Source organism: Camelina sativa, chromosome 16, assembly GCF_000633955.1.
Source record: "Camelina sativa cultivar DH55 chromosome 16, Cs, whole genome shotgun sequence".
Taxonomy (NCBI): Eukaryota; Viridiplantae; Streptophyta; class Magnoliopsida; order Brassicales; family Brassicaceae; genus Camelina; species Camelina sativa.
Window position 1 is genome coordinate 14,080,160 of NC_025700.1, and position 27,198 is coordinate 14,107,357.

Below are 27,198 nucleotides of genomic sequence, written 5' to 3' on the forward strand. Positions count from 1 at the left end.
TTCCAATATATATCTAAACTAAACTAACTTAGGGAAATCAATTGATGCAAAACCCTTAAAAATATATCTCCCACTTGAATCATGCAAAGTCCAACTAATACCCGCTCTACTATTTTGTTTTTTGTTTGGTTTATATAATTAAAAAAAATTATTAGGTTATAAATATATATATTTTAAATTTAGGACACTTATTATAAATACCAAAACTAAAAAAAATATGTTTTACACCTTAAAATTTTAATTGGGGTACTTTGGAAAAATAAAATCTTTATAGTAGTTTCAAAAAATAAAATTTTTGTTGTAATTTTTTTGAAACAATAAAATATTGTATTTTGAGAAATTTTGCTAAAATTTAATACAGTAGTACTTAAAAAAAGAAAAAAACTATTAACACTAGTATATAAAATAAATAAAATCCCCTGGAACTAAAATATAAAAATAAAAAAATTCACGCCGGTTAAAAATAACAACAACTTCGCCGTCGTCGTTTGCTACTAGTCTTCCTCGCTTCTATCGCAAACTCAATCAAATAATCCCAGTAAGCTTCTCCGATCCTCCTCTTACTCCATTCCAAGGTACGACTCGATCTCGTTCTATTGAATAGAATCTTTAAACCAAAACCTTTTCAGGATTTAATCGGGATTAGTCAGGATCTTAAATCATTGCTTCGTAGTTGATTTTGGTGATGTTAAAAACCCTAATTCCGATGATTGTTCTGTTCGCCTCTGAATAAGTTTGATTTGAATGTTTCTAGTTACGTGCTTTGATTTTACAGATAAAGGACTTTGAAGCTTTTGATTTGATGGAAAGCAACGGAAGAATCCATCCATCTCATCATATGAGGCGTCCTCTACCTCCAGGTCCCGGCAGTATTGCGCATCCGGAGGCTTTTGTTGGTCACGGTGCTATGCCGCCGCCTTCAGCTGCTCAGGGTGTGTATCCTTCTTACAACATGTTGCCACCACATGAAGTTATGGAGCAAAAATTCGTGGCACAACACGGGGAACTGCAGAGGCTTGCTATAGAGAATCAGAGACTTGGTGCAACTCATGGTAGTTTAAGACAGGAGCTAGTTGCAGCGCAGCACGAATTGCAGATGTTGCAAGGGCAAATTGGGTCGATGAAGTCCGAGAGAGAGCAACGGATGAGGGGTCTTGCTGAGAAAGTTGCGAAAATGGAGACTGAGCTTCAGAAGTCTGAGGCTGTGAAGTCGGAGTTGCAACAAGCACATGCTGAGGCACGTAGATTGGTTGTGGCTAGGGAGGAGCTTATGTCTAAAGTGCATCAGTTGACTCAGGAACTTCAGAAAGCTAGTTCAGATGTTCAGCAGATACCTGCTCTGATGTCTGAACTTGAGAGTTTAAGACAGGAGTACCAGCAGTGCAGGTATTTAATATGGTTGTAGAATTTGAAAAGTAACGCTTAGGATTATAGGAATGGAAGTTTCTAATATCCCAGGCCCTTGACACTCTTTCTATAGCTATTGAGTTTTTCAGCCATTGTATCTTCCTCTTATGAACTGTGGGATGAATTTTATTTCATCTGATTCTGCAGGGCAACATATGATTATGAGAAGAAATTTTACAACGACCATCTCGAGTCACTTCAGGCAATGGAGAAGAACTACATGACTATGGCTAGGGAAGTAGAAAAACTTCAAGCACAGTTAATGAACAGTGCAAATTCAGACAGAAGAGCCGGTATTAAGCTATTCATTTAGTTTCTATTCTATTTAGCTTTTTTTGGTCCACAAACTTTTTCAGTATTTTAAGATTTGTATCTGTCAATCAAATGAAGGTGGCCCGTATGGTAGCAACATAAATGCTGAAATGGACGCTTCTGGGCATCAGAGTGGAAACGGTTACTATGACGATGCTTATGGTCATCAGGTGCACTCGCGCATTGAGAATCCACTGTATTTTTCCAAATTTAACACTTAGGGACTCAAAATTTTTACGACAGTATAACTAGAAGGATGGGGCTCTAGATTCTATCAAAACTTTCCACTTTATTGACCTGCCTAGGAGAAGATCTACATGTGCTTGAGCTATATATGTTTTGTTACTTTTGCAGGGATAGATTCCTCAACCAGTTGCTGGTAACGCAACTGGACCAAATCCAGTTGTTGCTGCATCTCAATACCCTTATCCAGGAGTAACTCAGCCAGGGTACTACCCTCCAAGACCCGGTTACAACTTCCCAAGAGGCCCCCCTCCTGGTTCATATGATCCAACAACAAGGTTACCCACAGGACCATACGGCGCTCCATTTCCACCTGGACCATCCAACAATACTCCGTACGGGTCAGCTGCAACAGCCGGTGCACACGGAAACCCTAGTCGCAGATGAAGCCATCAGTACATAATATATAATAACTCACCAGACTGGAATTGTTGCCGGTCTGGATAATTTATGGGTAAAGAGAAGTTGGTACAGTGGTGAACTTTTGAGTGCTATTATCTGTTTTCTTCAAGTTTTGGTGACGTTTGATTGTGATACTAAAGAGATGTAAAAATCGGAACAAAGAAGATACATTTTTTGTTCGTTCTTTCACCAATTCTCTTGTCTATATCTTTCAGTCAGATAAAAGAGTTTACACACTATTGCTTTATTTGGATGCAGTGGTCTCAAAACAAACAGATTTATTTGAGACCACTGCATCCATACTTTATTCTGAATGAAACACGAAGTACACACTATTGCTTTATTTGGATGCAGTGGTCTCAAAACAAACAGATTTATTAGTCTCAAGACTCTCAACCTTATAATGATTAAATAAAAACGGTCCAATTGACAAACAGATTTATTCGTCCCAACCGTCGCAATAATTCGAATTTTATACTCGAAAAATTGTATGATAATTTCTAACAATATTTATGATTACAACAGAATTATGCATATCTAAATTTATAAATGGTGGAGGCTGACAAAATTATGCACACCTAAGAATTTATGAAATAGCTTCACAAACGACGTTATATCTTATGGATTTTTGATCTCTCTCTAGAATCTCTCTCTCCCTCTTTCCTTGGTCCCCGACGCCGGCCTCACACCGGTTGTCGGAAATTTCTTTCCTGGATGACAAAGAAAAAAAGGAAACCTTTTAGGGGAGCCGTTCCTGACTCATCTAAGTTTGCCACCGTCTACGTCCACGCTTCATCTTCCCTCTCCGGTAGGCTGCGAGTAAGTAACTCCTCTGGCGGGGGCATTGATGGCGGTGGACACTCTGAGGGATCTGTTATGATATCCTGCGCGGAATCCCCCGTCCCACACCCTCCCTTCGGCTTAGATCTGAAATCGAGAGCTACCTTGGGAACTGCGCCAATCCCAGATTCAAGCCCAGCGGCAAATCCTCTGCCTGCCTCCACTGTTGAGACTCCCGTCTCCGGTGTTGAGTCAACAGTAACACTGGACCATGAGTCGCCTTCTATAAATAATGCCCAATTGACGATCCCTGCGACTGTCTTGGCCATTCCGGGTCAGCAAAACCCTCCTGTCACCACCGATACAGCTACAAAGACTCCTCCTAAACCTGCTACTGCGGTTTCTGAGCTCTGGGTTGATCGGGTGAAGGGATCTTCAAAACGCCTCTCCAAGACAGACGATGGCTTCACTCTCCCGTCTGGAGAATTATGTGTTAGCATCCCTAACGAAGTCATCGAGAGGAACATACGCACTTGGGACTTCTTCATTCTTGGTCAGTTCTATTCTGATCCACCCTCTCAAGGGACCATCCACAACATTGCAAATGGTATCTGGAGCAGAAATTACAGAGACATCACTGTCTCGAAGTTGGAAGGAAACGCCTACCTGTTCAGGATTCCTAACTCCCACACCCGGCATCGAGTTCTAACCCAAAGATTGTGGCAGATCGAGGGTCAAACCATGTTCGTTGCTAAGTGGGAACCAGGGTTCACCCCTGAGAAACCCAAACTATCCTATGCCCCAATTTAGATTGAATTGAGGGATGTGCCGCTGCAGTTCTTCCATGAGGAAGGTCTGCAACGCATTGCCAGCCTCGTGGGAGATCCTAAGAGTCTCCATCCCGCAACAGCAAACAAAACCAACCTGGACGTGACTAAGGTGCTCACTGTCATTGATCCGAGGAAACCGCTACCGGAAGCTGTAAACGTGCAGTTTGAATCCGGCCAAATCAGTAGGATACTGGTCTCTAGCCCTTGGATGCCGCCAGTGTGTACTCATTGCAAAGAAATTGGACACAACATCAAACACTGCAGGTTAGCGCCCATCACATGTACATCCTGCTCCTCTTCATCCCACACCACTACAGCTTGCCCGAAATCCAAATCTGCACCTTCGAAGCAGCGACGGAAACAGCGAAGGAAGAGATCAAAGACTCCCGACTCTCGTATTCAGACAGAACAGAGTGGCATAGAACAGCGCTGGCAGATAAAACCAGCTCCGACAGAGCCTAGCTTACAATCACATGCTTGCGTTGTCAACACCGTCATGCGTCAAACAAAAGATCTGGTAGTGGTGTCTAATGGGCCGCCTGCTCAGAGTTTGGTTGCAGGGACATCTTACAAGCCCATTGTTGCCAGTTCATCTGCCGCGACTCAACCTGTTCCATCAGAGGAAATGGTATCTGCGGACTCTTCTGACATCCCTTCATCGGACTCGGAGGAGGAAAAGTTTATCAAAATGCTTTCTAAGCGGAAGCAGAAACTCCTAAGGGGAAAGGGCCTCAATCTCTCTCTTTAAATATGTGTACAAAGGAAATTTTTTGTTGGAATGTCCGGGGATTTAATATAGCATCTCACCGGAGCGGATTTAAGAAGTGGTATAGGGCAAATAAGCCTCTTTTTGGTGGTCTAATAGAGACACACGTCAAGCAGCCAAAGGAAACGAAGTTCATTTCGAAGCTTCTTCCTGGCTGGTCTCTGGATTCTAATTATGCCTTCTCTGAGTTAGGGAAGATTTGGGTTGTCTGGGATCTTGCGGTCCAGGTTGTGATTGTTGCCAAATCCTTGCAAATGATTACGTGCGAGGTTCTTCTACCGGGTTCATGTAGATGGATTGTCGTCTCGATTGTCTACGCGGCGAATGAAGAGGACAAACGGAACGAGCTATGGACTGAGATTGTTGATTTGGGTGATTCTCAGGTTGTTGGTGATTGACCTTGCTTGTACTCGGAGACTTTAACCAAACGCTTCATCCTCAGGAGCACTCCCAGCTGACATCTCCAAATGTTGATCGCAGAACAAGAAACCTCCGAACCTGTTTGCTTTCTGCAGAGTTGTCGGACCTGGTGTACAAAGGGAACAAGTTTACCTGGTGGAATAAAAGCAAAACTAGGCCAGTGGCAAAGAAGTTGGACCGTAATCTGATCAACGAAAGTTGGTGTATAGAGTTTCCATCCTCATTGGAGATTTTTGGTGAACCTGATTTTTCTGATCATGCCTCTTGCGCAGTGGTACTGGAAAAGGACAAGAAAAAGAAGAAAGGACCCTTTAGGTTCTTCAACTTCCTCGTCCAGAATCCAGATTTCCTAAATTTGGTTAGTGATAGTTGGTATTCGCTTAATGTTGTTGGCTCTGCCATGTACAAAGTTTCCAAGAAGCTGAAAGCCCTCAAAAAGCCGATCAAGGAGTTTAGTTGACTAAGGAGGTTCATGAACTGCTTCTGAGCTACCAAAACCTCACTCTAGCCGACCCCTCCATTACAAACGCAGAACTAGAATTGGAAGCACAACATAAGTGGAGCCTTCTTTCCACTGCTGAGGAGAGCTTTCTCCTACAAAAATCTAGAGTGCTATGGTTCGCAGAAGGTGATGGCAACTCAGCCTATTTCCACAGAATGGCAGAATCCAGGAAAGCTATAAACACGATTCATACTTTGTATGACGGTCAAGGAGTGAAGATTGAAACGCAAAAAGGGATCACTGACCATTGTGTGAAGTACTATGAGCAACTTCTTGGAGCTGAGGTAGGTCCTTTCCAACTCGAACAGGATGACATGAACCTGTTGTTGTCGTATCGCTGCTCTCCTCTCCAAATCAAAGATTTAGAACGTCTTTTCACAAAGAAGGAAGTCAAGGAAGCATTTTTCTCCCTGCCAAGGAATAAATCGTGCGGACCTGATGGCTACTCTGCAGAGTTTTTCAAAGCCTCGTGGAGCGTCATTGGTGTTGAGGTCACCGAAGCCATTGAAGAGTTCTTTAGCTCAGGAAGTCTGTTAAAGCAATGGAATGCGACTACTATTGTCCTCATCCCGAAGACCTTGAATGCCTCAACAACCGCTGACTATAGACGTATCTCGTGTCTAAACACACTTTATAAGGTTATAGCAATGTTACTTACAGGAAGACTTCAAAAGCTGCTTACCCTTGTCATATCTCCGGAGCAGTCTGCTTTCCTTCAGGGTAGGTCACTTGCTGAAATTGTCCTTCTAGCAATGGAGATGGTCCACGGATACAACTGGAGAAACATATCTCCCAGGGGAATTCTCAAGGTCGACCTGCGCAAAGCATTTGACATTGTACGTTGGGATTTTGTAATAGCTGCCTTGCGCGCCCTCGCTTTCCCCAAAAAGTTTATAAACTGGATTCATCAGTGCATATCCACAACAACTTTCTCAGTCGCAGTAAATGGCTGCAGCGGAGGTTTCTTTAAGAGCTCCCAAGGTTTAAGACAGGGAGACCCTCTTTCACCATACCTGTTCGTTCTTGCAATGGAGGTCTTCTCAAAGTTACTTCAATCTAGATTTGACAGTGGTTATGTTCACTATCATCCCAAAGCTATTGATCTTACCATCTCCCATCTCATGTTCGCCGATGACGTTATGATCTTCTTCGATGGTGGTTGCTCCTCCCTACATGGCATTTGTGAAACTTTAGACGACTTTGCTTCTTGGTCGGGGTTGAGAGTCAATAAGGATAACAGTCAGCTATTTCTTGCGGGACAAGACCAAACAGAAGCATCTGTTGCTACCTCCTATGGCTTCCCGCTAGGCTCCTTACCAATCTGATACCTTGGACTCCCTCTAATGTGTAGAAAGCTTCACATAGCGGAATACGAGCCTCTGCTTGACAAGATCACTAGAAGATTCCAATCATGGTCCATCAAAGCATGGGGACAGATGAGATCGTCTGAGTGTTGTCTATGTACGATCGAGACGGAGTCAAGGGATTACTTAATGCTCGTGTGTGAGTTCTCAGCCCAACTTTGGAGGATGATCTTCAGCAGACTGTGCCCCCGTCAACGGCTATTCTGTTCATGGAACGAACTCCTCTCTTGGACCGGACAATCTTCAAACTCTGCCCCTGCTCTGTTACGCAAAGTGGTCGCACATGCAGCTATCTATAACATTTGGAGGCAAAGGAACAACCTTCTCCATAACTCTTGCAAGCTCGCCCCGTCCATCATCTTCAAGATACTCGACAGGGAGGTACGTAACATCATCACAGCAAGAAGACTAAGGAAGCATTGGCAAAACTTAATGCTTCTTTGGATCTGTTAACAACCCAAATCTTTGTAACTCTATAGCAGTTTTGTTTTATTTTTTTGCCTAAGCTGTTGTTGTGTAGATATTACCTTTTGTAAAACCTTTATTTATTACTAATGATATTTACATGTTTAGAAAAAAAAAAAAAAAAATTTATGAAACGATCAAAAATTACTTTTTTTTTCCTTCAAAAATTTGATATTTTAAATTCCCGCCAGACTCCCATCTAATTTTCGCCTCTCCTTTTAGCTATTTGGCTTCCACTGTTTACAGACCACAGAATAGAGAAAGAGTAAAATATTGAGGCAAACGAAGGAGACATAATTCCCAAGACAAGAGAGATAATTGCAGCAGATTCGTATCAAATTAGACCAGGTAATACAATTCTAGTCGAATTAAGAAAATTTTAATTTCTAGGGTTCCATTTCGATTTCTGTAAAAGGGATATTGATTTCTCGATACAATTGCCGTAATTTAAGTTTAGGGTTTCGCGATTCTGGCCCATTAGGTTAGTCTAATACAAAAAATGTTAGTTTTGATTCTCTCGGCGATGTTGGGGTTGCACTCCCAATTTTGGTTTCATGTCGAAAGTTTCAATTTTTTGTAGCTTTTGTTTATTGTAGGATATGGAAAATGTGGTCGCAACTGTGAGTGGTTACCATGGATCTGAGAGGTTCAAGCTCATCAAGCTTATCTCTCATTCTGGAGCAAGTTATGTTGGGGCAATGTCAAGATCCATTACGCATTTGGTTCGTGTGGATTGTTTCTCTGTCTTTTATGAGATTTTAACTACTATGTAGAAACAAAGTCACATACCCTTTTTTGTTGTATTGTGTATTTGTGTAGGTATGTTGGAGATTCGAGGGGAAAAAGTATGATCTTGCAAAGAAGTTCAATACAGTAGTAGTAGTAAATCATCAATGGGTGGAAGAATGTGTAAAGGAAGGGAGACGAGTTTCCGAGACTCCTTATATCTTTGAAAGGTTTTGCTTATTGTTGTTCTGTTTCCGTATATGAATTTGTGTAGGTGAGCTTCTCGGTTTACTAAATGATGATTGATAAAGCCTTAATTTTTCAGTGGGGAAGAGGTTGGACCTTTGATGATGGAACTTCCCGCGGTTTCAGGGGAAGCTAAAGTCACTAAGAAAGTGAAGAGGGCTACTGAAACTTTTGATAAATACTTTAATAATGGTGAAGAAAGCAGGAGGGGATCCACTTCTGAGCTTGCCACTTGGATGGATTCTGTCTTGTTGAAAGAGGTAATACTCGTTCTCTTCATATCTATTTGCATTAGATACAAGCAAAATCTAGAGCTCGACAGATTTTAATTCTTTATCTTCCATCTATCAGTTTAGTTTTATTGAATTTGAGTATTAGTACACTCGTTTTCTGTATGATTTAAGAGAGAGACAGGGTAATAATATATACTCATTAGGTTAGTTTCATATTGTGATATAGCTACCAAGATTAGCAATAGGTGGTCATTGTGGAATGTTTGAATTGCATCACTGTTCTGTGTATGGTATATAATAACTTTGATAGTTCCTGTCTTTAGAAAACTACAGAAGCAAACAGACAGTCAGTGCGATTAAGAACAAAGAGGCCGAGTAATATTTTTGAAGACAAGGAAAACACTGGCGTGGCTGAATCTTCAGGGAAAGGAAAGAGGCGGTTAGTACAGAAACGCTTGTGCAGCAACCTTATCGACCTTGAATCTGATAATAGTTGGCTTGACAATTCTGACGAGAACCGAAATAAGACTCAGGATACTAGAGAGCCTGATGATGAAAATGTGAGGGAGTGTGTTTTCGAACCAGGAGAAACATCAGCTCTTCGGCATCCTGGAGACTCTGCAACACAAAACTGGGACGTGGATGAAATAGAGGAGTCTGAAAATTGGAGTCATTCAGCTGTTTTTAAACGTCCGAGATCAAATAGTACAGAGAGAAAACTGCAAGAGGATGGGTCAAACTACAACAAAACTGATTCAAGAAGAGAAGAGACAGAAGGAACTGAGAAGGTTCCTCCTGCACAGGTTTCTTGTATCATATGCTGGACCGAGTTCAGTTCCAGTAGAGGCATTCTCCCTTGCGGCCATAGGTTTTGTTATTCGTGCATCCAGAAATGGGCAGACCGTTTGGTGAGTTTATCTTCTCCGCCTTTCAAATTAACACTCATACAATCCGATTAGTGTAATTAATGCAAACGCAATAATCAAATTACACCTGCAGGTTTCAGAGAGGAAGAAGACAACATGTCCATTATGCAAATCCAATTTCATCACCATCACAAAAATAGAAGACGCTGGATCATCTGACCAGAAGATATATTCACAAACAGTCCCTGACCTATCTTCAACAAATAACACTCTTGTAGTACTCCCTGAAGAAGAAGAAAGACGAGGCTTCAATGCACTGGTACTGCCATCTCCCTGACTCTGAGAGAGTCTTGATTTTCTGCATATGCGCTCTTGATCTTGACTACAGCCTTCTTCTTTCTTATGTTTATTGTTTTGTGTCTGCAGGCTCGAGCTTCAGGTTGCAGCAAATGCTTCTTGACTGAGCCGGAAGAGCTTCTCATAAGATGTCACCTCTGCAATTTCCGGCGCATCCACTCTTATTGTTTAGACCCTTACCTGCTTCCTTGGACCTGCAAGCATTGCAATGATCTTCAGATGATGTACCAGCGTCGTAACTATTAAATAAAAATATGACCATTATGTCTTGGATTTGAAATTATGAAATATGAATGTTAACAATATCTCCCGTTGTCGTTTACATGAAATAAACTGAATTTTAATACCATACACAATCCAAGTAACTTTGAATTTTTATACATAATATTTAAGAGATTTCTCCTTCATTTTTTTGGTGAAAAATTAAAATAAAATTGGTACTATGATATTAATTACACAGATCGAACCATATCAAATTAAAACAAAACAAAATAGGACTGTTGGAATCAATTTAATGAAAATTTCTTAAAATCCAATTGGTTAAACAAATGTATTCTAAGTGATTTGTATAAAATTTACAAATCTTATGTTATTCAATTATGAATTTTAAAAAGTTTATTAAAATTCGTTGTTATTAAACTGATGATTTAAAAATTTATTTTAAAATCCATTGTTATTCAAAACAGTTTGTGGATTTGGATTTTAATAAGTTTTAGGGATTCGAGAATTTGTTTAGTTAAAAAATACAGAATTCCAAATTTCATAGTTTTATGTGAGATTTAAAATATTTTTCTCATAAATCATATCAATTTCCCTAAAATCTATCAAAATTTTAAATTTCATAAATTCTATAAATTCCAAAATCATGATTTCAATATACACCTCTTTTTTAAGTCACTTTTTAACAATAAATTGCAAAAAGCAATTTTCCTGAAAAAAATAATTTAAAGCTTTGTTTTCAGTACGATGCCGTTTACTTTTCACATCCCGCCACGACCCCACCACCCAAATAATACAATTTTTTTTTTTTTTTTTTTTTTNTAAAAATTCAAGCCGTCGCCTATCTCTCCTGTTTTCTTCTCCTTATAATAAACCAGATCGCCTCCTCCTCCAATCTCCTCTTCCTCCTCCTCGTAGATCCACCGTCGTCCTCCGTCAATCTCTTCACACCGAAGAACCAAAATCGGTAAACAGATGTTTGACCGTTGCTTCATTCATCATATCTGTTAAAATTTCGATTAAAATTGATTCAGATTCCGTCTCTCCCAAACCTGATTCTCTAGACTTCGATGCTTTCATTAAAACAAGGATCTATTTGTAATTTTGTTTGTTTAATGTAGTTTGATCGAAACGAGAGATTTCATCTTCTTGCTTGCTTGCTTTTGTAGCTGCCTTGTGGGATCCTTTTGTTTTTGGAGTTGTTATGGACTATCTTCCTGTAGAAGTTATTGGAAACATACTCTCACGTCTCGGTGGAGCTCGAGACGTGGTGATTGCTTCCGCCACCTGTAGAAAATGGCGTGAAGCTTATCGTAAACACCTCCAGTCCCTTACTTTCAATTCCGCTGATTGGCCGTTTTATCGAGACCTCACAACCAACCGTCTCGAGATCCTTATAACTCAAACCATTTTCCAAACCACGGGGTTACAAGGTCTCTCCATTGTGATGGACGATGCTAACAAGTTCTCGGCTGGTACTGTTATGGCTTGGCTTATGTATACTAGGGACACGTTGCGTCGTTTGTCTTATAACGTTCGAACCACTCCTAATGTTAACATTCTTGAGATCTGTGGGAGGCAAAAGCTTGAGGATTTGGTTTTGGCTCACAACTCGATTACTGGTGTTGAACCTAGTTTTCAGAGGTTTCCTTGTTTGAGATCTCTTTCGTTGAGTTATGTTAGTATTTCGGCTTTGGATTTGAATCTTTTGCTTAGTGCTTGTCCGTTGATTGAGAGTTTGGAGCTTGTGAGTCTTGAGATTGCGATGTCGGATGCTCAAGTGACGATTGAACTTAGTAGCCCGACGCTGAAGAGTGTTTATTTCGATGGGATTAGTTTGGATAAGTTCATCTTGGAAGCTGATAGTATTGAGTTCTTGCATATGAAAGACTGTGTTCTTGAGCTTTTTGAGCTTATAGGAAACGGGACTTTGAAGCATTTCAAGCTCGATGATGTTAGTGTGATTCATCTTGATATCATGGAAACTTCTGAAAGCCTTGAAGTTGTTGATGTTAATCACTTTACGATGGTTTGGCCAAAGTTTTATCAGATGATCTCAAGATCACAGAAACTTAGGAAACTCCGTCTGTGGGATGTGGTCTTTGATGATGACGATGAGATTATCGATCTTGAGTCCATTGCTGCTGGTTTCTCTCAACTGACCCATCTTTCTTTAAGCTACGACCTGAAAGATGGAGCTGCTCATTACAGTTTGCAAGGGACGACTCAGTTGGTGAACGTGACTGTGCTGGAGCTCGGATGGACCTTGATCAATGATGTTTTCTCAATCTGGGTCGAGGAGTTGCTGAGAAGATGTCCGAATCTGAAGAAGCTGATCATTTATGGGGTTGTCTCAGAAACCAAAACACAAGGAGATTGTCAAATTCTGGCTACATTCACATGGTCCATTGTTCAACTCATGAGGAAATACATTCATGTCGAGGTACAATTCGAGTACGAGTAAACGATTCTTCTTCTCGATGTTGTTATTGAAAACAAGTTGAAACATGTGTAAAAAGATTTGAATATTTGGATTTTTGAAGTCTTTTTGAACTTAATGTGAATATATCTTCATTCCCTGCTCCTTGCTTTGTTTTCAAAACTCGCTCGATGGAAAACTGGATTTTTTTAATGCACGGAACTGGATTTTAACCAGACTGACCCCGAACTAAAAACAGCTGTTCAGTGTACGTTGGTTTTCAATTTGCAACCCAACCCTACAAAAGTTTTGCAATTGAATTCTAAACCACCAAACTTTTAAAACTTACCGACACAAACATTTTAACTTCATCAGTTTGGTAAAATCCACGTGAACCGTTGTCTCATTTCTTACCAACACAAACATTTTAACTTCATCAGTTTGTCGATTAAAAAAAAAAATTTGTTCCAAGCTATAGACATTCATAAATTTAATCTGTAGTAAATATGTTAAGGACAGCGGTTAAAATATGAAGATTAAAATAATTTTTTTGGCTATATTATTATACGAGAATTCAGCCAAAAAAACCCAAACTTTTCAAATTTGCCAAAAAAAACACGAATTTATGGTCTAACCAAATAAACACTCAATTATTGTTGACTTTCAAAAATATTAACAGGCTTTTCGTTGACTTGCCAAATCAACACACCGTTTATAAGGTTAACAGAAAATTTTAACGCCATTAACAACATGTACGACGTCGTTTTGAAATTCTTATTTAAAAAAAAAAAATCTACATCATCAAGGCTCGAATTCGGGTTCTAGGAATGCATAAGAGAGAATTTTTACCACTGAACTAGTGGCAGCTTTCAAACATTAATATAATATACATGATTTTATATGCGTACACGGAATTAAAAAAACTGCAATCTACGAAACTAAGAAAATTGAGAGAAAAATCCCCAAATATGGAAAAGAGTACAAAGCGAAAGAAATTAGTTTCAATAGAAAAATCAATCGAGTAGATTAAAATGAGAAACAAAGTGATCTATTTAATCTATGAATTGAAGGTTGAAAGGAAAAAGAAAAATCGATATGCTTGCTCTACGCCAAGGTCTTCTTCTCTCTCGACATCGGCAAAATCTGATTTTGGTAAAGTAGTTAAAGTCTGATTTTTTTCTTTTTTTAATTATGTGTACTCATATAATAAATGCTAGTATATTACATTAACTAGATTATGACCCGCGGTAAGTTTTTAATTTTTTTTTTTGTTAATTTACTATTTCAATACTAATTTTGCTAATATACTCTTTTGTTAATTTTAGTGATTTAATATATTGATATATCATGGTTTTTACGATTTTTAACCATGATATAAGTGTGCTTTTTGAGTTTTTTCATTTGTTTCTAGGTTGTGTTTGAGTCTTTACAAGTTATCAAGGATTTTGGCATGGATGGAGCGAAATGGAGCAATTTGGATCGTTTTGTAGCATTTAATCAAAGAAGTCAATTTGGAGTCTGATCAACTGACCAATGTCGATCGACACTGAAGGAGCATCAATCGACACCCAGTCCAAACCGACGAGAGAGCCAAAAATTGGAAGTTTTACAATTCTGCCCAAACTTTTCCACAATTGCAACACAAGTCCCTGACGTGTTTTTGGACATATTAATAGTATTTTTAGGTTTTAGAAAACCCTTAAGTTTTATTCTAGCAAGTTTTATTTTCTGCAACCCTGTGAGATTTTGAGAGCTTTTGGGAGAGAGAGATCTGAACTGCTTTGAGAGAAGAATTCATAAACTCCCTCTTTACTCTTTTAATCTCAATTGCTTATTATTCAGAATTATGTTTTGTTCTTCGTTGAATATGTCTGAGTAGTTTGCTTGTTAGGTTCAGGGTTTTTCACATGGATTTTATGATTTATTAGATCTGTTTATTTAGGATTCATTATCTTTCTAGATCTTCATCATAGGTTGTTCTTCATATTAATCCTTGATTGGCCATCTAGAATTAATAACCTAGGAAAATAAATTGATATGATAATATAATTGATTTTCCTGATAAAACCTTTTGATAAGCAAAATTACTTCTTGCAAAGAGATTTGATTTAGTAATTTTGTGAACAATCTAAACTTGTTTTTAAAGGTGATTTTTAACCTAGAATTTTACAAAGAGATTTGAATTTTCTGGTTTTAAATTTAGATAATATTTGCAGTGAGAATTGATTTATTTTACAAAAGAATTTAGAGTTCTAGATCTGATTTTTAATTGTTTGAATCCTATTTAATTATTGATTTAATATTTTGTAATTTCCTGAGAAACTCCATGTACCTAGCTTTTTTATATTCTGAATTTACAACAGTTTTATTTAATATTTTGCATTGCTTTTCTTTATTTAAAATAACTTGTTTAGCGTAATCATAAAACTCTATAATTTATTGTGTAATGTAGAGCCATTTTGGAATTCGACCCCTAAGTATTACAGTGACCTCTTAATTTGAGAGAGTAGCTCTAGGGTTTAATTTGAGCATATCAAATTTTGGCGCCGTTGCCGGGGACTCTTTGATCTACCATTAGATTTGAGTTTTTAATTTCGTCTAAATTTTTCTTTTTATTTTCTACTTACACGTTTTTGTTTTTCCTCTCTTTGGTGTTTCAGGTGCATGCCTCCTAGACCTCACACAAGCAACAACAAGACTGATCCTACTATGAATCTTCAAACCAAGAGATGAGAAAACTTGAGCGTGAGAACAGAAAAGCATCAAAATCTTTGAAAATGGTTAACACAATCATTCTGGTTTGTGATGAGGATGGTGCTTTGAGAGATCAAGAAAATTCACTTGCGCAATGAGCAGGGCCAAAAGCTTGATGTAGAAGGCAATGTGATTGTTGAAGCTGTTGGCGACGAGCAGGCTAATGGTGTCGATCGACGCCAACTTGGCATCGATCGACACCCCGTTCCAGCAGACGGACGTGGAGCTGCCAACCACATCCACAACCCAGTTCGAAGACAGGATCCAAACCGGGATCTGATCAGGACTATTGCAGACTTCAACAAAGCTGATTTGATGTATGAAAACCGCACTGCAATTGTTCCACCTCCATTCCCAAGGAATGAATTTGAGCTGAAGCCTGCATACTTCCAGCTAGTTGGACAAAGACCCTTCTCTAACCTGCCAAATGAGAAGGCTCTGGACCATATTGAGCACTTTGAAGACCTGGTGACTAGTATCAAAGCCAATGGAGTGACTGAAGACTACATCTACTGCAAGCTTTTCCCATATTCACTTGCAGGAGAAGCATCGCAATGGTTGAAACAGTTGCCAGCCCGTTCTTTGACCTCTTGGCAACAAGTAAATGTGGCTTTCCTCAATTACTTTTATGATGATGCAATGTCAGATGAGCTGAGAGTCAAGTTGTCCTCCTTCAAACAAAGACCAGATGAAGCTTTCAAGACAGTTTGGGTGAGATTCAAGGCTTATCAAAGGGACTGTCCACACCATGGATTTTCAAGAGTGCAACTGCTAAGCATCTTTTTCAGAGGAATTGACTGGGAATATCAACTAGCTTTGGATTTTGCAAGCCATGGAAACTTCAAGACAAGATACCGAGAAGATGCTGAAGTTTTGATTGAGAATTTGGCTTCCACCAATAGCACTAAGAGAGCAGATACTGAAAGGAAGAGATTACATGGATGATTTGATTCAAAACAGCTAGCTTCTGTTGATGCCAAACTGGATTCAGTTCATAATCTTCTAGTGGGTAAGAAGTCAGTCCAATTTGCTGCTGAAGTTGAGACATTTGAGCCAGAGCCAGAGAATACAAAGGAGAATGTCAACTATGTGTATGGAGCTGGGTATCAAGGTCAGAGATTCGGTAATCGACAAAGTAACAAGCCTTACAGTGGGAACTCTTCAGGCTACACTCCTAACCCAGATTACCAAAAGCAGCAACAAAACAATGGTCATACTAGAACCTATGGGAACTCTTCTTATCAGTCTCCTCCTCCATAGACTTCTTCTGAAAGCAGAATGGAAGCTATGCTAGAGCAACTTTTACAAGGTCAGGAACAATTATCAGTGACATTCAATGGGAAGATTGATAATGTCTACAATGAGCTTACTGGGAGGATTGATGCTTTGAACATTCATGTCAAGAAGCTGAAAAATCAGGTTGCCTAGACTGTTGGGTCTGTTAAAAGGCAAGAGGGTTTTTTTCCTGGAAGAACTGAATCAAACCCCAAGGATGCTTGCAATGCCATATCAGTGAGAGATGAAGATGATAGAGAAATTGCTTCTGCAGAACTGGGAGAGCAATCAGCCAATTTTTTTACTTCAGACGATGGTGTCGATCGACACCACCTGGGTGTCGGTCGACACCCCTCTCAGACAGAACCTAAAACTACAAAATCTCCAATTCCAGCAGCTGTTGAGAGGGTGTACAAGCCTAAAGTCCATTTTCCTAAGCCACGAAAGTCCAAGCAGGAGCTTGAGGAAGCTAGATGCAAGACAATGATGGATAAAGTAATGATTGAGATGCCTTTGATTAATGCAGTAAAGCTTTCACCACCACTTAAGCGGTATGTGAGGAGAATGGTATCCAATGGTTTGAGCCCTGAGGAAGGAGCACTACTTACCAAAGATGTCAGTGCAATTCTTTTGAACCAGCCCTCACAGAAAAAGAAAGGGAAGAAGCAAGAGGTGGTTGTCTCTATGGAAGTGAGTGCAATGATTCAGTGTAGGACTGCAGAGAAGTTACCAGACCCTGGAAGCTTTGTACTTGATTGCTCTATCTTTGCATAACGGTTTGCTCACTCACTTTGTGATCTAGGCTCTAGTATTAACTTGATGCCACATTCTGTTGCTGTGAAACTTGGGATGATATAATTCAAGCCAACTAGATTATCTCTTATCTTAGCTGATAGATCACAAAGAATTCCTGAAGGTGTCTTAGAGGATATTCCAATTAAGGTTGGAAACTTCATGATTCCCACTGACTTTGTGGTGCTGAAGTATGATAAAGAGCCTAAAGATCCTCTCATCTTAGGACGATCTTTCTTGGCTACAGTTGGTGTCGTCATAGATGTGCAGAAGGGACAAATAACACTGAATGTGGAGGGTTTAAGTATGAACTTTGAGATGCATAAGCTGAGGAGAGCTCCTACCATTGATGGACATACATTTTCTGTTGAGAAGATTGCTGAGATAAGCTGCAAAGTTTCTGCTACACGAGCAACAGGCTCGGTGTCGACCGACACCCTATCAGCATCGGTCGACACTCCTCCACATCAGAAACTGAACTTGTCCACAACTGATGCTCCAAGTCATAAAGCTGTTCCCAAACAAAAAGCCCCCCACTCCACACTCCAGAATCATCAGGTAAGGCAAAGGTACACCTCTTCTGCACCTAAACCACCTCCTATCATTAACAAGGCTTTCAAAGGTACAAAAACTGTTTTGCAGTTAACCAAGCCACGAGATTATCGTAGAGAGCTTGTTTCTTCTGTTGATGATTTTGCAGGATATTAAAGAAGCAAACCCATCCCAAAATCCCGTCCTGGTCCTGTTCCTCATGTCCTTGGTAGACCTCACTCTTCTACTGCTTATACACCACCTTGGATGAAGAGGTCATGCTATGGGAGGCATTCACTGCCACGTTATGATCCGCTGGATGACAGATCCGCTGCACAGTCAAGCTAATGACTGAAAACAAGCGCTTAGTGGGAGGCAACCCACTTCTAGGTTTTTTTTTTTCTTTTGAGTCATTTTTCTTTTTACATTGAGTTAGTTTTTGTTTGAAATTTGTTTGAAATCATGAATTGTCTATCTATCATGTTGATTTTAACTTGTGTTTGAGTGTTTCTTAACAAAATCATCATCTAAGGATTGATCCATCAACACAACTAAGTGCAACTAACAAGGAGTTTCGGCCAACAAAACACCATTCGTGATGAGTGTCGATCGACACTGAAATGGTGTCGGTCGACACCAGCTGGTAACCCGAAAACAGTTCATCTTTTCCTTACAATTTTCAATACATTTTTGTTTCTTTTAGCTTTCCTCTTACTTGAAAACACTGGGGACACTGTCGTTTAAGTCTTGGGGAGGTTAGTACTAACTACTAACATAGTTTTTGTTCTTAGTGTGTCAAAACCGATTTTTGTTTTTATTGAGTCAAATTTTTCAAAATTGTATTGGGAACTATGATTTTTCTCTTTAGTGTATTGCCTTGTTGATTAATGCAGCAGATTGAATCCACTAATCTGACTAATAAAAAATCCAATGGCTGACCAGTAAACCAGAGACATCCAAATTTCCAACAGAATCCATAAAAGCCTGAGGTAACTTCTGCACTTTTCTTATATCTCATCAAGGAGATTGATGTTCATAGAGCTTGACTCTTTGTTCATGCCTAACAAGTAAGATTTTCAAAAGAAAATGGTACTCCTCTCCCTTGTTTAAGTTGAAGAGATTATTCCTGAGAGCTTTGTTTAGAAAAAAAAAGATAATAAAAGATGAGATGATTTTGATCAGTTTAGAGAGGGAGGTAAATTACCAGTGACCTCATTATTCTACTCTTGAGTCAAATGATCACACAAAGCTTGGAAGCGAGGGGTAGGTAAATTACCGATGACCTCATTATTCGCCTACATCTTTGCTTGTAAAAAAAAAATCAGTAAAAAAAAACAGCAAAGCAAAGCTCAAAGGAGGATAAGAATAGAATAAGTCTGGGGGAGAGGAAGAATACCACATGTTGTAAAAATATATATCTTGCTTGTTATTGTATAGTACGGGAATGAGTCTAGAAGGTTCTTGACATTGATCAAATTGATGAGCCCCACCGATGAAGGCTTAATGGAGGAAGTAGTGGAATTTGGTTTGAATTTGGGATGCTACGAATGTCAACGGAGAAGTACATGGTGGTTTGATTTGGATTTATCTATTAGGCATATGGATTATGGTTTGAATGATCATGGTATTACCTTAGAAAGAACGTGAGTTTCTGTGTTTTCAAACCTCTTTCACAGGTCTAAGTTTCTGTTTTGCTTGAAGGCAAACAAAGGCTAAGTCTGGAGGAATTGATATATCATGGTTTTTACGGTTTTTAACCATGATATAAGTGTGCTTTTTGAGTCTTTTCATTTGTTTCTAGGTTGTCTTTGAGTCTTTACAAGTTATCTAGGATTTTGGCACGGATGGAGCGAAATGGAGCAATTTGGATCGTTTTGGAGCATTTAATCAAAGAAGTCAATTTGGAGTCTGATCAACTGACCAGTGTCAATCGACACTGAAGGAGCATCGATCAACACCCAGTCCAAACCGACGAGAGAGCCAAAAATTGGAAGTTTTACAATTCTGCCCAAATTTTTCCACAATTGCAACACAAGTCCCTGACGTGTTTTTGGACATATAAATAGTATTTTTAGGTTTTAGAAAACCCTTAAGTTTTATTCTAGCAAGTTTTATTTTCTGCAACCCTGTGAGATTTTGAGAGCTTTTGGGAGAGAGAGATCTGAACTGCTTTGAGAGAAGAATTCATAAACTCTCTCTTTACTCTTTTAATCTCAATTGCTTATTATTCAGAATTATGTTTTGTTCTTCGTTGAATATGTCTGAGTAGTTTGCTTGTTAGGTTCAGGGTTTTTCACATGGATTTTATGATTTATTAGATGTTTATTTAGGATTCATTATCTTTCTAGATCTTCATCATAGGTTGTTCTTCATATCAATCCTTGATTGGCCATCTAGAATTAATAACCTAGGAAAATAAATTGATATGAGAATATAATTGATTTTCCTGATAAAACCTTTTGATGAGCAAAATTACTTCTTGCAAAGAGATTTGATTTAGTAATTTTGTGAACAATCTAAACTTGTTTTTAAAGGTGATTTTTAACCTAGAATTTTACAAAGAGATTTGGATTTTCTGGTTTTAAATTTAGATAATATTTGCAGTGAGAACTGGTTTATTTTACAAAAGAGTTTAGAGTTCTAGATCTGATTTTTAATTGTTTGAATCCTATTTAATTATTGATTTAATATTTTGTAATTTCCTGAGAAACTCCATGTACCTAGCTTTTTGATATTCTGAATTTACAACAGTTTTATTTAATATTTAAATCAACTTGTTTAGCGTAATCATAAAACTCTATAATTTATTGTATAATCTAGAGTCCTTGTGGAATTCGATCCCTAAGTATTACAATGATCTCTTAATTTGAGAGAGTAGCTCTAGGGTTTAATTTGAGCATATCATATATAAACCGTGGTATACCGCACAATAATTTTTGTTTACTACAATCTTAATTAAATCAGTTTGATTCGACATATTTTATATTGGTGTTGTTAAAACATTAAAATGAGGATTTAACCTGTATTGAAATATCATATTAGTGATAGTTTATTTATTATTATTATTATTTCAATCATGTAATGTCATATAACCCGTCATGTAATATAATTCGTTTGTGTAATTTTGAAAATTTAATATGTTTAAATATTTATAATTTTAAACTTTTTATTAAATTTAGATATATGAGTTATAAATTATAAACTTCTTAAAATTTTCTAATTTACTATATACAGTAAATTCACTATACTATATATGTATGTTGACACACACTTTACTATATATGTATGTTGAACACACACTTTTTATATTAATTGAGTAATATATGTTTTAAAAAAAAAAATCAAATCACAATATATGCAAGAAAAATACACCTTTTTATTAACTTTATGTATTAGACGATGATTCACTATATTCAAATTTTAAAATCAAAATGAGATGATTGGAGAATATTTTTTTTTTAATCTGGAATAAATCTTCTAAATATCTATATTAATTATAGAACATTATATATATATATATATATAGATATTGTAAAATATTTTAATTGTGTTTGGTTATAAGGATAATAGAGAAAGTTAACTAAACTTGTTTGGATATGAATATATGTATTAAATAGCATTCAATGTAAAAACTTTCCAAAAAATATTTTTGAGCAAAACTGCTGCAAAAATACTATTATAGATGTTAAAGTTGCCACTAGTTCAGTGGTAAAATCCTCTCATGTCGAGAACCAAATTTTCTGTTAACTTTATCAATGATGGGTTGATTTGGTAAGTGAACGAAAAATTTGTTATTATATTCGAAAGTCAACAAAAATTGAGTGTTTATTTGAGTAGACTTTAAATTCATGTTTTTTTTTGGTAAATTTTGAAAAGTTTGGGTTTTTTTTTGGCTCAATTCTCATTATTATACCTAATTAAGACTTTTGATTATTGTTTCCGGCAGATTTGCTGATAAAACATAAGAGACCACCTCAAAACCAAAAGTTAAGCGTGGTTCAATTGGGTAATAGAATAGTTACGGTGAACTTGGTCGCATTTTGGATGATTATGTTGTCATTGTTCTTGAGCGGACAAATATAAAGAAAAGCCTCTTGTTTTGAATCCCACAGACAGAGATCTAATTATTGTTTCCCGTTGATAAAGGTTAAGACTTTGTTCTCTCTCTCTCGCTTCTTCGAGTCGTTTCATATTCCCTTTCAATTTTTTTCAAGTTTTATGTAATACTATACGCTTTCTTGGTGTGAACTTGTAAACTCTCCAACCCGAAATGCTTCTTCTTGTCAAAATTTGATTGAGAAGGGTTTTAAAGTGAGACACTTTTGATGCTTTTTGCTTAAAGTTTTGATTTTTACTGTCAATTGGGTTTTTGGAGAAGCAATTTGAGCTGTGTGATTGAATTGATTTGCTCAATGAAGCTGGATTTTGTTTAAACGAGTTGTGTTCTTCTCTTTTGTGAGCTTCGTGTCGTTTCATATTCCCTTCAGTTTCATAGTTATATATATTGGGCTTTTCTCAGTTAGTCTATGCTGAACAGAATAATGCTTTTTTTCACAGTTTAGTTGAATAGGGAATGACGATGGGTTTTAAAGTGAGACACTATTGATTCTTGTTGCTTCAATGTCTTCATTTTGGTGAGAACAATATGAGCTGTGTGATTGAGTTGACTAGCTTGAAGGAGCTGGATGTTGTTTGGATTGAGAATTGGTTTCTTGATAATTCCTAACAATTACATTAGCTGTACATCTGGAGTCTGAATGTTGTTTTGAGTTTTTGGGATTTGCAACTATCTATTGTTTAGTTTTTGGTTTCATTTTGTTTTGCAGGGTTATCTTTGGTGGATGATTTGTGAAACTTTGCTAGGAGATAATTTTTTACGTTTTATTTACAAATGGCAGCTTCAAGCGGCTCTGGTTTGGAAGGTCAGAAACATGACCTCAGTTCTGGTCCCCTGAGATCCACTCTTATGTTGATGATATATGTTTTCTTTGTGTTCACTGATTTTGGAAGTTTTATATAATTTCCATTTCTCTATTTCCCTTTCTTTGAGTGTTTTACTTTTACGTTTTAAGTATAAATAAGGATGAGGTCGAGTTTGTGAGACTCAAGTTAGAGAGAGCTTATCGGTTTACAACTTAGGGAAAGGCTTTGAGCTTTGTAAATCAGATTTTCCAAGGAGTTCTTTGTGTGATCGTTTTAATTTGAATAAGAAAGAGCTTTATCTCTATTTGTTATTCTTAAATTTATCAGCTGTGGATGGGGAGATGTGTATAGACATGGAGGAAGACATGGATCTAACGGAAGATGATTTCAGAAATGTGTCTGGCCAGTTTTCAGGGGAAACATCGAGAGTGGAAATTAAGGATGCTGTCAATGTGAGTGTTGAAACCGTGAAAGTGGATGTTAGTTGTATCCTTATTTTTCTTTTTATGTTGAAGGTTGCTATTGCTTGCGTGACTTAAACCTTTGCTTCGAGTATAGTTTCACTTTAGGATTGACATGGATTATGAACATGCTTCTATCATCATAAGCTATGAGATTTGAATGCATGTGATTATGTATTCTTTCTTTGTTTTCCATAATTACATGTCTCAGCTAAATCTGGTGTTAAAAGATCCAGAACAACCTTCGACGAACAGCAACCTTCAGTCCATGTTACTTATAAACACTTAACAAGGTTAGGTGAAAAGAAGACTCTTAACTTGACCAAAAGTAAACTTTAACATTTGAATGCTCAAACGTTGCTGTCATTATATAACTGTTACTTGTTTTGATTTTTGTTTCCTGCATCTTTCAGATCTAGTAAGCAGAAGCTGGAAAGTTTATTACAGCAATGGTCAGAATGGGAGGCAGAACAAAATTCTTTGTCCGAGGTAGCTACGATTTTTGAGGTCTTCAAAGTGATTTTTATAGCCAATATAGTGATTTTTTTTTGTTTTGCCAAAGTCAATCAGTTTCAAGTTATTGAAAGAATAATTGGAAATGAAATTTAGCAACTGTGTAAGAAATGATATGGACACTTGTTTGCTGACTATCTCATGTTATATGATCAGGATCAAGAACAACAAGTACTAGAATCTGGTGATGAGACATATTTTCCTGCTTTGCGTGTGGGATTGCAGAAGACATCATCTGTTGTAAGTGAAAATGTCTTTTCGAGCATATCAAAGCTTGACGATTGATGCAATCCTTACTGATAGATACATTATTGCTTGTGCAGTCATTTTGGTTCGACTACCAAAATGGTGACAATTCTTCGAAGAAGTTAGTTCCTGTGGAAAGTAGCACCACCCCTCTTTATAACCGTGGATTTACAATTGGTTTAGATTCAGCCGCTGGTTCAAATAACTTGGAAGGGTAACAAATCCTTATTTCTTATTTCGTTTTACTTGTGACAGTGAATGTGAGTGAGTGTGCTATTGATACTCTAGTATCTATCTTGTGCATTCGTTTATTTTATTATGTTGTTTTAATTGTTTCTAGAGGCTTGGAGATTATTGATGACCCTCCACGCTGCTTCAATTGCGGCGCATACAGTCATTCCATAAGAGAATGTCCAAAGCCTTTTGATCGAGTAGCAGTTAGTAATGCTCGGAGGCAACATAAAAGCAAAAGAAATCAGAATCCTGGAATCCGTCTACCGTCCCGATATTATGAGAGCCCTCAAGTTAGTAAATATGATGGCTTGAAGCCTGGCTCACTTGATCCAGAGACACGACAGCTTCTTGGTCTAAAGGTAAATTTTTAACCTTCTTCCATTGTATTTGGAATTAGACCAAAGAGAATGAGCTTCCTGGTTACGGCGATTCTTATCTTGTCCAGGAACTCGACCCTCCTCCATGGCTACACAGAATGCGAGAGATTGGATATCCACCAGGATATTTTGGTAAACTTTCTTAATCTCCCATCTCCATCATATATCATTATCATCATCATATCAAAGCATCTTTGTTCATGACTTGGTTGTATCTGCTTTTTGTTGTTTATGTCTTCTTAGCTGTAGAAGAAGATCATCTCTCAGGAATCACTATATTTGGTGAGGAAGAGACTAAAAAAGAAGAGGAAGAAGTTAAGATTGAGGACGGTGAAATCTTGGAAAATGCAAACCCTCCAGAGCCAAGAAAGATAATGACAGTTGGGTTTCCCGGGATTAACGCACCCATTCCAGAAAACGCAGATTCGTGGCTATGGGAACAGAGGAATAACACAGCACATAGTTATTATCATGATCACCGTCGACCACAGGACTATAGAGACCAGACAGGCCCTCCAGGTGTTGCACTGTCTTCGAGCTATCCTCCAAGGTATGGCATTAGATATGATCACGGGTTCGTTTCAGGTCTAAGAAGCCCGGGATCCGAAATATCGGAATCAGAAAGAGTTAAGAGCTATCATTACTCTTTCTATGATCCAAATTTCAAGTAGAGGGAGGCTAGTAGTGATCCATTTAGATCTAGCAGCAGAAGATGTATTAATTAGTGAGTGTGGGATGTAATGGTTGTTGTTTAGGGGATTAAGTTTTAGCATCAGTATCCAATTTTTGCTCGAAGTGATCCATTAGTTAAGAGCTACCCGCACTATAGGATGAAACATTCAGGCCGAAGCCAAGTGGTCTATGCACAATGTTTGTTCGAACCAAAAGCTATGTCCGTGGCCTTAAAATGGTTATGCTAGTTTGGTGTTGTAACATGTCCATCAATGTGTAAGCCTTTTTGTTTTGTTTTGTTTTGTTTTGTTTTGTCTCTACTAAAATATAGAATATTTCAGTGAATCTAGTTCGTACCGACGGCAATCATTAACAATCTATAAATAATTAAGTTCGTTTGGACATTCTTTTGTCTACCCTTAACTCCACTCAATCTATAATGACATTAAACACTTCCACTCAATACCTTTGTAATTTACCGAATAAACTTTAAAAAAAAAACAAATAATTTGGAAATCTAATAATTTTTGTAATTTCATTAAAACATTTCGACAGTCTTCATCACAATTCATTTTAATTAATTTGGTTTCCATAAATTTGTAAGATTTTATTCTTTATACTATTACTAATAAAGAAACACATGATGATTGGCCAGTTTTTTCGCCTCTATTGGAGGAGTTATTTTTGCTCAGATCACGCTTTCCTTCCTTTTCCCTCACCAGGATCAATCGAGAGCTCAACGTAAAGGCAGATTGTCTAGCCCATTCTTCGAGATCTTTACTTTTTGAAATTTTTTTTGTAAACTCTTTTCTTTCGGTTTAGGCAACTAATCTTGGAGTTATCTTTTAATTTAATTAATGTTTGGTTGGAAAAAAAAACACATTTCTATTCAACATCGAGTGCACTGGTCTAGTGGAGGATAAGTTTGTGGTAATTGTGGTCAAAAAAAAGTTGGTGGGAATTTATTAAATAAAATATTTTGCAAAACATTCAACAAGCTTCAAAAAAATATTTTGGAAGTCTAGTAATTGTTAGCTTCTTTATTCAAACTTTATCAAAAGTATTTATTACAAATCTAATCTACTAATTAATTCTTAATTTTTATTTTCTTTTCAGTTACAAATAAAAAAAAAATGTTGATCTTATAAATAACGACATAACATCGAGATCTTATGACCAAGAATTTTTTTTTTATATAGATCTAACTTTTTTTCTTCTTTTTTATTTTTAAAGTCCTAAAAGAGTAAAAGCTTCGTTTTTAATATCATTATTACAAAAAAAAAAAAAATCTCTGACTAATTAAATTATTACATATAAATCTTTTTTTGGCTATATATATATATATATATATCTAAACAAATCCTAAATAATCGTAAATTACCAAAACCCTAATTAAGGTAACAACGTAGACCAAACGAAGTCAGAGGCTTTTTCTTTTCTCTTTCAACTTATCTCTCTTCTTCGCTACTTGTTTACTCTGTTTAGGTCTTGTTTTTGTGTTCTTCTTCGATCAATTCGTGAATTTTCTTGATGACCCGTCGTTGAATTCTAGCTGAGGCAGCTGATTAAGGTTTTGCAACGTAGACCAGGTTCAAAACTCCAAAATTATGGGTTTTATTTTTTTTAATGGGGGTGATTTCGTAGCATAATCTTAAGCATAAATCCGACATTAATTGAAGGTTTTGTTTTGGAGATCGCATTGTTATATATATCTATAAGCTGTAGTTATGGAATCGAGTATTGTTGATTTTTTTTATTTGTAAGACTCTTTAATCCAATTACACTTAGTGTATACCTTGTGTAACAAGCTAAAATTACACAAGGTAAAATATTATCAATATTTTTTCGTTGTTATTTATGTTT

General features: G+C 37.4%; 4 protein-coding genes across 7 annotated transcripts; all 4 read left to right on the plus strand.

The window, feature by feature from the left end:
• LOC104750512 (protein FLX-like 2) lies at positions 448-2,557 on the plus strand. 2 transcript variants are annotated; one of them, XM_019237545.1, is made up of 5 exons: positions 448-575; positions 776-1,386; positions 1,555-1,700; positions 1,798-1,915; positions 2,074-2,557. In XM_019237545.1, exons 2-5 carry the CDS (start codon positions 803-805, stop codon positions 2,156-2,158), a joined length of 933 nt encoding a protein of 310 aa, XP_019093090.1. In that variant the 5' UTR covers positions 448-575; positions 776-802; the 3' UTR covers positions 2,159-2,557. The 2 variants fall into 2 exon arrangements, with proteins under 2 accessions (XP_019093090.1, XP_019093091.1); XM_019237546.1 differs by having other exon boundaries at positions 1,798-1,889; positions 2,074-2,233.
• Positions 7,726-10,255, plus strand: LOC104750513 (E3 ubiquitin-protein ligase rnf8-A-like). Its single transcript, XM_010472313.2, has 7 exons — positions 7,726-7,839; positions 8,088-8,213; positions 8,311-8,447; positions 8,543-8,723; positions 9,020-9,604; positions 9,696-9,881; positions 9,989-10,255. The coding sequence occupies exons 2-7, from the start codon at positions 8,091-8,093 to the stop codon at positions 10,163-10,165; spliced, it is 1,389 nt and encodes a 462-aa protein (XP_010470615.1). The 5' UTR covers positions 7,726-7,839; positions 8,088-8,090; the 3' UTR covers positions 10,166-10,255.
• Positions 10,983-12,722, plus strand: LOC104750514 (F-box/LRR-repeat protein At1g67190-like). The gene is made up of 2 exons (XM_010472315.2): positions 10,983-11,105; positions 11,308-12,722. The coding sequence occupies exon 2, from the start codon at positions 11,343-11,345 to the stop codon at positions 12,600-12,602; it is 1,260 nt and encodes a 419-aa protein (XP_010470617.1). The 5' UTR covers positions 10,983-11,105; positions 11,308-11,342; the 3' UTR covers positions 12,603-12,722.
• LOC104750515 lies at positions 21,871-25,637 on the plus strand. 3 transcript variants are annotated; one of them, XM_019237629.1, is made up of 10 exons: positions 21,871-22,055; positions 22,736-22,855; positions 23,184-23,318; positions 23,505-23,586; positions 23,707-23,782; positions 23,963-24,046; positions 24,130-24,266; positions 24,393-24,645; positions 24,732-24,795; positions 24,907-25,637. In XM_019237629.1, the coding sequence occupies exons 2-10, from the start codon at positions 22,801-22,803 to the stop codon at positions 25,332-25,334; spliced, it is 1,314 nt and encodes a 437-aa protein (XP_019093174.1). In that variant the 5' UTR covers positions 21,871-22,055; positions 22,736-22,800; the 3' UTR covers positions 25,335-25,637. The 3 variants fall into 3 exon arrangements, with proteins under 3 accessions (XP_019093174.1, XP_010470618.1, XP_010470620.1); XM_010472316.1 differs by having other exon boundaries at positions 22,736-22,831; positions 23,160-23,318; XM_010472318.2 differs by lacking the exon at positions 21,871-22,055 and adding an exon at positions 22,064-22,220 and having other exon boundaries at positions 22,736-22,831; positions 23,160-23,318.

Coding starts and splice junctions, on each gene's coding strand:
- LOC104750512 (XM_019237545.1), top strand. CDS start 803: ATGGAAAGCAACGGAAGAATCCATCCATCTCATCATATGAGGCGTCCT. Junction 1,387..1,554: donor CAGGAGTACCAGCAGTGCAG/GTATTTAATATG, acceptor CTGATTCTGCAG/GGCAACATATGATTATGAGA. Junction 1,701..1,797: donor AAATTCAGACAGAAGAGCCG/GTATTAAGCTAT, acceptor AATCAAATGAAG/GTGGCCCGTATGGTAGCAAC.
- LOC104750513 (XM_010472313.2), top strand. CDS start 8,091: ATGGAAAATGTGGTCGCAACTGTGAGTGGTTACCATGGATCTGAGAGG. Junction 8,214..8,310: donor CAAGATCCATTACGCATTTG/GTTCGTGTGGAT, acceptor GTATTTGTGTAG/GTATGTTGGAGATTCGAGGG. Junction 8,724..9,019: donor ATTCTGTCTTGTTGAAAGAG/GTAATACTCGTT, acceptor TCCTGTCTTTAG/AAAACTACAGAAGCAAACAG.
- LOC104750514 (XM_010472315.2), top strand. CDS start 11,343: ATGGACTATCTTCCTGTAGAAGTTATTGGAAACATACTCTCACGTCTC.
- LOC104750515 (XM_019237629.1), top strand. CDS start 22,801: ATGGCAGCTTCAAGCGGCTCTGGTTTGGAAGGTCAGAAACATGACCTC. Junction 23,783..23,962: donor AACAAAATTCTTTGTCCGAG/GTAGCTACGATT, acceptor TTATATGATCAG/GATCAAGAACAACAAGTACT. Junction 24,047..24,129: donor TGCAGAAGACATCATCTGTT/GTAAGTGAAAAT, acceptor TTGCTTGTGCAG/TCATTTTGGTTCGACTACCA.